Source organism: Pterocles gutturalis, unplaced genomic scaffold (assembly GCF_000699245.1).
Source record: "Pterocles gutturalis isolate BGI_N339 unplaced genomic scaffold, ASM69924v1 scaffold19344, whole genome shotgun sequence".
NCBI lineage: Eukaryota > Metazoa > Chordata > Aves > Pterocliformes > Pteroclidae > Pterocles > Pterocles gutturalis.
Genome location: NW_010133671.1, coordinates 25,481 through 38,544, shown reverse-complemented (window position 1 = coordinate 38,544; position 13,064 = coordinate 25,481). Strand labels below are relative to the sequence as shown.

General features: G+C 42.0%; 1 protein-coding gene across 1 annotated transcript in view; it reads right to left on the bottom strand.

The window, feature by feature from the left end:
• The window catches only part of ST6GAL2 (ST6 beta-galactosamide alpha-2,6-sialyltranferase 2), a 23,334-nt gene that overhangs the window by 10,120 nt on the left and 150 nt on the right, over positions 1-13,064 (bottom strand). Inside the window, 4 exon segments of the mRNA XM_010081326.1 lie at positions 3,412-3,586; positions 4,679-4,780; positions 7,868-7,965; positions 12,247-13,064. The exon segment at positions 12,247-13,064 is cut by the window's right edge and continues 29 nt beyond it. Coding sequence (XP_010079628.1) covers positions 3,412-3,586; positions 4,679-4,780; positions 7,868-7,965; positions 12,247-13,064 — 1,193 coding nt within the window.

Genomic DNA, 13,064 nt, shown 5'->3' with positions numbered 1-13,064 from the left:
AAACATTAATTTCAGTTAGTTTTAGACCTCCGTAGTGTGTGTGTGTGTTGTATGTTACCATTTCAGAAGTGGCTGGAAGCAGTGACATATTTAAAAGGCTTAAACCAGTAAGTGAATGTACACAAAATACGGTATTACTAAAGCATTTGGGACTTGGACCTTATTTTGTACGTAACCTGTAGAGCACAACCAGTCCTGCTCTGTGCCACACTTCTTCCCCCATCCTTTCCTCTCCCCTCCTCTACAGCCGGGACACACACTATGCTTCCCTCACCCCAGATGCCAGCTAATGCAGTGCTGTTGCCTCTACTCAGCAACATGCTGGCACAGAGCTAATGTACGTAGGGTTTTGGGGAACCAGTGGCTCCAGGGTGGGGTTATGCTGGACAGGGCATCCCATAGCCCAAAGGAAGCACTAAAAATGTTCTTCTCCCTAGCTCCCACGCAATAGAGAAACCAGGGAAAAAAGATCCTACCTCTTCTCTCTCACTTCCCTAAAGTCACAGTATGCAAGAGACTACCTCTTCCCCACAAATGACCCACTGGCCCCTTTTCCAAGAGACTTAATAATATTGTGACTCAAGTACTTTAGTACAGCTATTAACAATGTTAAAAGATTCCCCTGACATCAATCACTGCTGAAGGATGGTGACTCACTGCTGCAGAAGAACACCCTGAGAACACACTCCACCAAGCATCCTCCCTTTGGGAAGACTCAGTTTCTTATAAATAGTGCTAAGTGGCAGAAATAGATACAATTATCAGGTGAAAAATGTAATTACTGAAGGAACAGTCTAAAACCACCCTAAAATATTCCTGACATTCCTGAAAGGAAATGTCTGGTGGTTTTATGTTTTAATTTATACATTTATCCAATTTTGTAAACTGGCGCTAAAGACTGTTAAGAATCTTGAAACAAAAGGCCTTCATTTGATCCAGAACCATTTTATTTTTTTTTTACCTTTTCCATGTTACTGGCAGCAACAGCAACGTGAGGAACTGCTGTTCTTCCTCCACAACTAACCACAGCTCTCAGAGGGCTGCCTGACTTTCTGCTGATGTAAATATGGACAAACCAGATCCTTGTGCAGAGTCTGTATTCATTCTAATTGCAGAACACTGCACACAGACTTACAATAAGTTATTCTAATAAAGTGATTAGAATCACTATGGTCCATGCTACAAAGAGCTTAAATTCAGGGATACAGGTTAATCTGACCGTGAAAATTCATACCCTCTATTTAACAACAGCCTATCTTCCTTCAGATAGCTGTTTTGAGCACAATTGTATTAGCAGTGTGGCCATTTAATCAACTATTTTCCCATATCTTCTTGAAATTAAGATACTCATATTTTATGATGGTCATCAGTTACCGCTTCTTTCTATTAATTGCATAGGAAATAATTTTATAGATATTACAAGAATCAGCTCAACATTCATGATACGCCTTTCATATGAGTGCACTCAGTTGTGTCTGCCAGTTTCAGTTCCAACTGGGTATTTGCTGCATGAGTTGTTGAGAGATACCTGATCATGACCAACATGATTTTTCAGATTTCTGCCAAGATGTCTTTTTTTTAAGCTTTATCTTGCCCTTTATGTCCACCTTTGACAATATACAGTTGTGATTTCTGTGCTGTGTCCCAGTTTATATGACATTACATGTTCAATGCACAGACATCCATTCAATAATGTTACTAAAACAGGAAGTCTCTCCCTATTAAAATATTTAAAATGCATCTATAAGAACAGTAGATATCAAACAAGGTGGCTATGACTCCCAATAAGCTTGTCTTACTGCCTTGTTTTCTTAAAGCTAATAATAGCACTATCAAAATGTCTAAACATCTCATTTGGAAAAGAGCAATATAAATAAAATTCCCAGCAGAGGTGAAGGAGACAAATTTGCATCTGTACACACAGAGTATATTTATCTGTACAGCTTTTGTTGTTCATGTTTTTGCTTGTTTAATGATTGGTATTTTCAAAGGATTCTGTGCTTGAAGGATATATTTTGCCAGGAACATTTAGATTTGGGGTTGAAGATTACTGTTCTATTCTTATAGTAAAATTAACTCCGCTTCTTCAAATAATGCTTTTGAAGTGTTTCTTATATATGGTGGAAGTACAGATTGACAGCACAATGATCCTCTTCACTATTCTTATGATCAGCAGCTGTTAACCTATTTTTATCAACAACTTCATTACTCTAAGAAATGCTTCTGCAAAATGAGAATGCTGCTGGTGAGATCATTCCACATGAGCAGACTTCTCCTTACGAATTTTTACAAGCAGGTTCCAAAAAATCCCACTTCAAGAAGTAACCAACTGCCAAGCCATCTTCCTCGAACACACAAGGCCTCCTTTCTACTCATGCTCCAGGTAAGCACAACCCACTCAGATCATAGATGGGCATCTCTCAGACACCTTTATGTCATCCCTCTGAGAGTCTCAGCACCCTCCCTGAGGCCTTTGGTGGGCTGCACAATATCATGAGATGCCACTACTGTATACAGAGCCCTAGATAAATGCTCAGAACTGGCTTTCCCATGTTGGATGGCAATCTCAGGTATCTTCACTTTCAGATTCAGACAGAAAGAATGATATGAGCATTTTCTGCCTGCAGCGAATACATAGACCAATATCACAATGTCAAGGAGGAAAGGATGGAGTTTCTAAAGTGGAAGATGGTATTTGGAGCTCTGTTGCCCTCTGTGTCTCTAGAAGCATGAGCAAGGAAGACCCTGACTCAGCCTTGCTATTCTGACTACTTGCATGCCTTAGACAATCACCACCAGGACCTGCTACACATCAGATAAGTTGTTACGTTGTATGAATGGTGGGTACAGTGCCAAATTATACCCCAAGAAATACTAAGGAAGGACCAAGAAATACAGTGAAACTCTGTTGCTTCAATTGTACGAAGGGGGATGCTTTGGGCACTTTCAGACTGAGCACTGGAAGCCGTGACAGGGCATGGGAAATCCCATTCCTTGACCTATGTAGGGAATATAGCTTGGCCTGTCAGACTGCATCAGTGTATGATCTGCCGTATTCTTTCACTTGTCTGATGCACCTCTGCTCTATCATCCCAACAAAGAACTTCAGAAACAAGTAGTTTCTCAACAGATAAATTAATATGGAATAATACTAATTTCTCACAGATGCATGTCTGTTTTATAAATCTGGTATGCATACTACGGACGTGAAGGGCAAGAAAGCAGAACATTCAAATCACTCAACCATTTCATAGTTCTCACGCTGTGTGTTTTAGCTAGTCATTGTTTCTGTATAGAGCACCAAGAACAGTGTACATGTATACTTGATCCTCATGCAATGTACACATTTACAATTTTTCTCTTTTGTTTTTAATCTAACATGTCTACCAGGCCCCTCTCTGATAGACCTACCAATAAAACCTGAAGAAGGAGGGTTGGGCTGTATCTTCTCTTTAGTGTTCTCCTGAATGATGTCCCAGAGCTGCCATATAAACTTTGGATGGAGAATGTAAAACGGCTGGTTTGGATTCTTCCTGCGATGCTGCACGTAGGGAGTGAACAGATTGTAGTCTGGCTTCTTATACCACTGGGGGGAAAAAAGGAAGAATTTTTATAATTTTGTGGTATCCAATGTGTTCTGAACACTACATGCAAAATAATGTGAACTGGTTTCATTTGGGTTCCTCAGAACAAAGGCAAAGGTAGCAAAGCAGCCTGCACTAGTAGATGCTTCTCCTAGAAAGCCAGTCCTCAGTCTGGGCTATTCTGCTTCCTTTCTTCATACAGAGACTCCCAATAAGCAATTCACTGCAGCGGGATGAGACAACCTCATCTCCCACTCACAGGCCCGTGTTAAACAAGGGGTTCAAAAAGCCTTGACACAAGACCCAGGCAAGGGGGTGAACCTTCCTCTGAAAATGTCCCTGTCCCTGCTGGCAGTGGCAGCAGCATGTGAAGCAGGCTGTCAGCAGCCTGCGTAGGAGACAGGCAGCCTCTGGCATCTGTTGCTAAGGGATTTGAGCAGATGAAGGTTTACTTTCTACTTTGCAGCCTGCTCAGCTCTGAGCTCCCTTTGCCAAGAACCATCAGATCAACTGGTCCAGTGGAGCTGCAGCACCAGCCAAAGCAGAGGCTCCCCCAGTGACAGACAGATGGATGTCTGCTGCTCTCTGCGAGGGGATGGGTGGTGGGGTGCAGATGGCTGTGGGGGAGTGGTCATGAAGGGAAGATTGGTGGGGAGAAGGCCTGAGAAATGGGGAAGGTGCCAAGAGAGATCTTCATTAGGGTGTAGTATTTTGTCTGGGAAGGCAGAGGGGATGGTGGGAAGAAATGAATGCAGTTCTTCACCTTTCCTGATAAAACCTCCTTCTGAAATCCAGCAACATTCCCTCCTTGGCAAACACACAGAAAACTCACTGTTATGTGAAAATAGCAATGTTTTATCAAAAAAACCCATCATCCATCCATCCTAGCATCTCAGAGCAGTCCATTCCAGTACAAGTGCTGGCTACTAAAAAGCTTTTGACCAATAAACCAATTTTGACCAATTCATGCAGAAATATCAGACTTTGGGGCTTGTCATGACAAGTAAGAACCAGGAGACTGCAGTACTAAACACATTCATTTTCTCCAGTGCTTTCAGACCGATTGGGAACAAAGGTCCAAGCAGACGTCTTACCACGTTCAGATTCGCAGAGTAGGGGGCAGGATCCCAGGCTACTAAGATAACATCTTTGTACAAGGAGCTATCGACAAAGTGATGGTTTGGGTTGGTGAGAATCTGTAAAACACAGATGCAAAGAATTGCACAGCATTAAAAGCAAGTAAAATCCAGAAAAATGGCAAAATCCTTCTTTAAAATAAACAATCCTCCCCACACTGCTGTTTATTCTGCTTTAATTCTAGTTGATTTTAAGCATCTTGTTTTGTTAAAAATATATAAAAAGGAGCTTAGCCATAAACAGCACTCATGACAGTTTGAAGCAGCAGTATGCTGAATTACTCTCCATCTGTTAGGGATGTGATGGGACCACTTGAGATGCTGTGTAATTGTATATCAACATATCAACACTACTGTGTATTCCAGAACTTGAAAATGAAAGCTACAGTATTTCAAACTGTGCACAGGATCCTCTTCTCGGACACAGAGCACCCTTCTTTTAAAGGCTACAGCCCCCAAGGACAGTGTCTTTTTTTTGTATGTCTCCCCCTCTGTTTTGGTTGCTTTCTCTGCAAGACAGTCTCATTTTGAGTAACCCCAAGAAGGCAACTTAGACCATGACAGTAAAAGCTGGTAGACCTGGAAAAATCATTCCAGGAACACGTGATAGGGCTATTTTTGAAGTAACTGTCATATTGCTCTGATCTGCTGCTCTCATGTAACTCCCTCCTGCATCTCCTGGTACTCTGCCTGATCCTCTCACCCCACAGGAAGTTTCCTTTTCACTCCTGATGGCCTATCCCTTCCCGGACCTTCCATGCCTAACCACATCTCTCTGATCCCTGGTGCATCCAATCTCAGGCAATACTGAGGCTGAATGCTTTCAGCATTGGTTGAAACAGCGTGAATTTGGCTCCAGCTGTTAAACTAATCAACATTCTAGACAAATAAATTCATAATAATTTTCATTTCCCTTTAGGATCCAATAAGCCATATTTGATTATGCATATTTTTCCTCAGGAAAATAATATTGTTGCCATAGCAATATTCTTCCTACCATAAACTTTGAGCTTAATGACTTTCCATCAGCGTTCTACAACAAGAACAGAATTAGTCGTGCTGCCATCAGCATCCTCAACTCCATTTCTCAGAGCAGTTTTCGCCTGAGAACGTGAACTCCTTTTTTGAGAGTACAAAGTAAACAGACCAAAAGGTCCAGCTTTTAAAAGCTCAGTTCCACAGTTATCACACAAAGGAGCTTTTACTTGCCTTACAGTAAGCAAGAGTCCTTTAGAGGTGTTGTCCACACAAATTTCACTCTTAGTGAGCCTGCATTCATATGTATGAGATGAGTTTCTTCTGGAATAACAATATCTGTTGTGGCTGCACTGGCTTCCTTCACACCCTTTGGGCTTTCACAGCAGAGAACATGAGGGAAGAAGAGGGCTGCAGCAGCCTTTTAATCAACCGAATGCAGGAATTTCCAACAGCGAGGAGGGAAGGAAGGTCAGTAAACCTGGTAGGTTTCTGCTTTTATCAAGTGGGTTGTGCAGATTTCTCTCTCAGGGTGCAGAAGGCCAGGTTCTCAGTAGGTGGCCAGAGCATCACAGGTGGTTTCTGACCTCTTTGAAGGATCAGAAAGGTTGTGAGAACACGAACATTTGTGAGGAACGTGTGTGAGCTGACCTGGCTTGAATTTTAGCCATGTCCTGTGTTTTCTTGAGAGGCCTCGTGGAGAATAAGCAACATACAGTGCAGCAGAGAAGACCGTGGGACCCTCCATTACCACCCTGGCAGCCTGGCGGGAGTGTGCTGCAGCAGCTCTGGGAGCCATGAGGACCCCGGCCTGCTGCCAGCAGCAGAGAGCAGCTAGTTTACCCGTTTCATCTCTCTGAATTTGCTGAGGAGCTAGCAAAGCTCAGATCACTCCCTGGAGGGAGCCTAGTGAGACTAGTCAACTAAATAAAGTTTCTAAACCCTCTTCCTTGCCTGGCACAGGCGTTCAAGCACAGTCAGCAATCAGTATGTTTGGGCTAACAGTAAAACAAAGAAAAGCCAAAAAAAAAAAAAAAGTAAAATAAATTACATTAAGTTCAGTGTTCTCTGATACCTTGATTTCAGCACTAAATCCAGAGTAAGATATTTATGCTTTCTTCCCCTGAGCGAAAGCAAAAGGGCATATTTGACCCAGATCACTTCAAAGATCTAGTCTGTCCTACAGCCTCACAAAGAGCTACAAACTGAGTGTGAAGGGAATGACAGTGAACAGTCTTCTCTGCGGTGGTAAAGAATATGAACTTATACACACAGAGAACACACTCACCAAGGATGGACCTTGCATGGGCAGTCACTCAAAGAGAGCAAGAAAAAAATGAATTTGTAAGGATAAGAATTTTGCTCTCATTCAGCAAAAAGCAGTATGTATAGAGCATGCTACATGGCCAACCATACTCCTGTTGTTGACTAATTAAACTCACCATTTCAATATGTCATACCATTTCACAGTAATTCTGTCATTGCTTTTTGTCTGCATTCCATAAAGCAGAAAGAGGCTTGGTTTGCCCAAGACCATTTTTTTTCTAAATTGAAACACTACTCTTAACCATAAGGTGTCACTATAGCTCAAAGCACAATTATTTGTTGACATACATATGCATAAAATCGCATTTTCTGTTTCCATTCAGATGAAGAAACTCACCTTACATGTAGCATCCAGTGTACGTTAAAGTTTTTTACTTGTTCATTGCAAATTTTTCAAGAATGAGGACTTGCCTAAAGTTATGTGTTAAGACAACTCAGTTCCCATTTCTTTCGCCTTCCAGCAAGGAAATAATTGGGGAACCGGAGAATATGAGAAAAGAGATTTGGGATCGCCACAGCCTGGGCTTTGTGAAGATCCTGGAGGCAGTGTGGTGAAAGTATTCTGTAGTGATGGCTCTGGCATCCTGCGGAGCCTTTACAGATGTAGGACACATGAGCAACTTTACAAACCAATTCTTTGAAACAAGGCTATCAAGTAACTACTGCAATCACTCTACGCTGACAGCAGTGTGAACATCCCTGCAAGGAAGAACTTGTACCTGCTCTACATCATTACTGTTAAATCACTATCTGTTTCCCAGATTACCCAACACTTTCTCAGAAGTTATTAATTTAATGTCACATTGTATAGAAGCGACATTGACTCGAATTCACAAAAGATCTTACCTGAGAGTTAATGATCCGCATGGTTGTTTTATTTCCAACATCTTTTTCATAGCCACGTGTTGGAGCAGAATTAAATCTTAGAACGGCATCATGAGAATCTAGGAGCATAAATGAGGGGGTGATTTGTTTTTCCTAGTAATATAGAACAGTAAAATAAAACAAATTATCTAAACTAAAGTAAAACTTACATGTCTCCTAATCTTCATATGCTAAGGATGATAAACATTCTACTATGCACAGAAATTCTCTTGCATCTGCCATACATTATTATTAAAATCCACTGGAAAAAAGTTCAGAATAATCTATTAATTTTGCTCGACATACTTAAATATTTCTCTTAATTGGATAAACTTAGTGTGGGAAGGTTATTAGTACACCCAGTACACACAATTGCTTGCTATTTCTATTGCAAAATTTACAAAGAATTACTCCATGCAAAAGCACGTTAATTGCAAGGATATGTAGTTGCACATTTGAATGAATAACAACACTTAACTATAAACTTGTGCTTCACAGTATTTTATAATATAATAAACCTATTAATCATACCGTGTACTCATTCTCAAGGTCAGTACAAGTCTTAGAGAGTCTCTGTAGGGAAGTCAGCCCACAAACCTGCTCACACGCAGAAACCTGAGGATCCCTTGATACCAAAGACCTAGCAGAGCTGAACTGTCAAAGTTTCCTCACAAGCTGTTGACCTCAGAGTCATGCAGAATAGAAAACAGTTACAGGTCAAGTATGGGTCAAGGGTAGACACTATGTGTGAGCCTCCACTGGATAAAAGATAATCACCCTCCCAGTGCTTCTTTTAAGGGGATCTCAAAACCCAAAAGGTGTGAGGGAGAGTAAACTGTGTCCAGAAACACACTGTCCCTGTCAGTAGCCTCCTATTTGGTCTACTTTTGTCCCTTCTATCTATGGAAGCAGAGAATATGATTCAGGCCAAAATGGGCATGTAATGCCTTAAGCATAGGTAGTTCATACAGCTGTTTATCTCTAGTGACTTAAAGTGTGGTTACCTGTAGCTCAAAAATGGAGGAGGCGGAAGTTTCCAAAGATAAACAACATGTTTCAGTGGAGTTCAGGCCTGATCCTATCAAACTGGAATCTTCCATCCTTTCACACCTTTGCTCCACCCTTCTTGTACTCCAGACAAGAAAATGTTGTGTGAAGCCAGCAGTCCAACCTCAGCCATACTTGGCTGCTTTAACATGTTGTGTCTGAAAAGACAGATTTTTGACAAATGTCCACTGAGCCCAGCTCCTCAGAAGCTAAGAAGGAGTGGGGGCTTTTTCTGTCTCCCTATGCAGGGACAACCCTAGCCTGAACACCTAGCCTTCATCTCCCTCAACATAAGCATCTCGATTGTGTAGGAGCTAGAGGACATGAAGTCAATAGAACCTGCAGGTACTCCATATTTTTGGAGAGAAAAGAAAAACAAAGGTCCTTTATACTTGAGACCTGCTTATGAATTCAAGAACATAAATTTGGACCCACATTTGGCCACCTTTTGACAATCTGTTGACTGAGAACTGGGAATGGGGTTCGGAAATGGGAATTGCATAGTTCATAACTTGAGAGACATTATGCTGCATTTCCAACGTTGTTTGTGATGGTTCTTTGTATCTAAACACCTTTCCTTCACCATAACATATATGATCAGGACATAGCCTAACACTGATAACAGCTGTTTTTCACTCAACTGATTTTAATCTTATTAAGTATTTGACCATAACCATTTAAAAGATAGAAAAAGTCTAGAGTTTTATTGCAGATCCCTTCCTAATGATGCAAAAACAATTGGGTCTCCCATTAAATAGTATGATCACAATGGGAGTGTTTGCCGTGCTTGCACAGTATTTCCATACCTAGTTTAATTCAAGAACAATTGGAGGGGTGGGAGGGAGAAGGGCAAAAGGCAGAAAACAAATTAACATTTAAATCTGCCTTTCCAATAGGAGCACAGAAGAGGGAGCTAAAGGCCTATGAAGAGAAAGGTGCTCAGAAGTTGCTCTCTTAAGCCTTTTTTTTTTCTTCTTTTGGGAGAGTAAATTGTAAAAGTCTCTTGCCTGCAGCAACTTCATCAAGCAAAGCTGTACCAACCATGGCCCAAAAACCAGAACTCATGCATGGGGTGTTTTTCCCCATTCCCTAACAATGATGACTGTGCCGTGCCTCTGCGGAAGTGGAAGAGCTCAGCACGGATGCCAGGCTGACTCCATAGCGCAGCACCACTGGCCACCCAGGCCAAGGTGTCTTCAAACTGGCATGTTTGCTTGCACTTTCAGCCAAGAGCTGGTAGCCCTGGCGCCAGCTCTGGGAGAAGACAGTCTTCTCTACAGCTGTGCATGCACAGGGGAAGAGCATCCTGAACAGTCTGATCTTCCTCTTCCTGATCAGACTCTTCTCACTTTTTCAAAGACTAGAGGGAAGGTGGAAAGGCACGGCCAAGAGCTCAGCTGTAAGACATACTACCTGGACTCTGCAGGGGAAGTATAACAACTTCTCCATGGGAATAATAATACAACCAGATACGGAAGCTTCCATTTTCCATTTTAAGTGGGAAACACTCGCATGATGTCCTCAGCATACTGGCACTTGCCAGGAGCGGCACAGACCATTAGGACCTGTAGGTTTGTACCAGGCCGTTCTGGGATGGCCATACGCAGTCAGTTGACGCCCCATGGTTCTGGGCCAAATTCTCTGCTCAGTCACAAGTACCTGCCTAAGGCTCAGAGGACGCTTAGGAAAAACCTTATGTGATTCCTGCTGCCCCACATGCCTGCTTGTACAACAGCTAGGAGGAGGACCCGAAACTCCAGTGCAGGCCTTACCAAACAGCATCTCCTCCCTTTCGGCAGCATCAGATGACAATTTCCCAATTAAATCAAAAGCTCTTCCTCAGAGAATGGCATAAGCATTCTGTGCCCGGAGTGTTCCTGAGAAAACGGGTACACATACGAGTATACAGGCCCTGGGTACCATGTCAAGCACCAAATTCCACACCTGGGCTGCACCTGTGTGTGCAAATATGTTATGATGCATGCTGTAATATGTAAATATGTCACAATGTGCTATAGATTCTCCAGTACAGCACTAATCCATACTGGTGTAAACTGGATGTACTGGAGAACACTGACAGAAGATTTTGTTTCAATCAAGGATAACACATTGTAGAAGGGAAGAACTGTTAGACTTTTTCACCCCAAAAATTTCTAAATCAGTGGGGCTTCCTGTGAAACTGGGGGTTTTCCTGGTGTGACTTCAGCTGCAGGCTGGCCAGGCATCTGTGCTGTGCTGGAAGCCCATTAGTCTGATAATGATAGTCGCCCTAATATAACCCAGAGATTTAAAGGAAAACCATCTGTGTTAAAGAGATGAAGCAAGTATTGGGATGTGAAGTCCTGCAAGACAGAAGCATTAATGAGTGCACATCAAAAGGTTTTTATAGAGAACTGAAGGAGATAACTCTTCTTGATCCAGAAGCAAGTTTGAGACATATATTTCATCCTTCTTTCAGAGCTCTTAGCATATTCATGTGTACTACTAAAATGAAGAACTACTGAGATGTTAACATGAGTAGTAATACTCGCTTTTGCGAAGAAAAAATAAAACTGACCTGGATCAGTTTCATGGCTCGACAATCCTTATCTGAATAGCTACCACAAAACTCCCACCTTGAGGTGGGGAATTCTGTGTGATGTTGACCCCTTAGCGCATCTGTAACCTCACTGACTCAGTGTAGCAATGGAAAAATCAATGGCATGAGATACTTCAACTCATTTAAATTCACTCTTGGAAAAGAGGTCAGGGGACTTGACCTCAGCACATGAGGCTGCTCAAGGGTCTGAATTCTATGTGTGTGAACTCTAAACATGCAAGAGAATAAATAAGAGGATGCTCTACTGCTTCTTGGTACCAAAGCAAAGTTCAGTTTGGGACTGCAACACCACAAAACAGTTTCTCTGTGAGCCAGAGCAAAATATAGACAGGTACAATACGCAGCTTTGCAGAATAAAGCCTGAACATGACTCTAATCTGCTGAAGAAATAAATACATGTTGCAGCAAAATGTCAAATACAGCAGATCTGATGAAACCAGGGCCTCCTTTATACTACAAGCTGTAATATGGTAAGGAGGCATCATTGCTTTCTTTAAATCAAATTATGACTTCAGGCCTGATTTTCCTTTCAGTTATACTGTCCTGAAAGGGAATAGCTTCACTGAAGTCCATAAACTCACATTCATGTAACACTGGTGAGAGAGAACAACCAGGCTTTACAGACCTATGCTTGAGAAGAATGAATCTTTTGAAAGACAAACATGAACACACACACGTACACATATATGCACATGAATAGATGCATTTCACCCACCTATTTCATCCCCTAGAGAGGAGTTCAGTATCGCACCAGCAGACATAACTACAGCACAGCTCCCAAAGCCATGTGTATACAATTTGCCCAGTGGAATTTGGGGAACGTGCTTTTCCCATCCAAGCGTGGAGAAGGGAGCCTCCTTGCCATCTATTGTTTTCACATTCACCCTTTCTTTTAGCTCGCAGAATAGCTGGTCTCCTGTCAACTTGGAGTTTCGTTTCCCCTTGAACCGCACCCCATGCTTATTGGTGCTCAAATAATCTTTCATCGCCTTCTGCAATCGAGGGTTTAGCATCTTGGAAGAGACATCCCCTTTCCAAAGCTTGTAAAGAAAGGATTTCGACATTGTGGAATATAGCCCATCCCAGTCATCAGATTCATCAAACATCTGGCTTCTCCTGTGCTTTGTGCTCCTTCTCCTCATTCTTCTCTGATGGTTCCAGTTGTTCTGTAAAATATTTACTTTTGGATTATCCTCATCTGCTGAGATGAATTTTGCTATCTCTTGAAGATGGCTCTGTGGCCGGGGCCGACCAACAGCAAACAAATAATCATCATTCACTTGGTAGAAAGCACTTTTTGATTTTCTTCCTATCTGGGATTGAAAAAACTCATCTTCATTTCTAAAGGCATCTTCCAAATCAGTCCATTTCTTAATACTTCCAGTCCCTGATTTAAATGTACCTAAGAGATCTTCATTAAGAAGTACCTCATTCCCATCAATGGTTTCAGAGAATGATGGATCGTGTATGGCTCCCATGATGACTCTCTGCTTGCCCTGAAGGGGCAGAAGCCTCTTAGTTTCAATGTAAGAA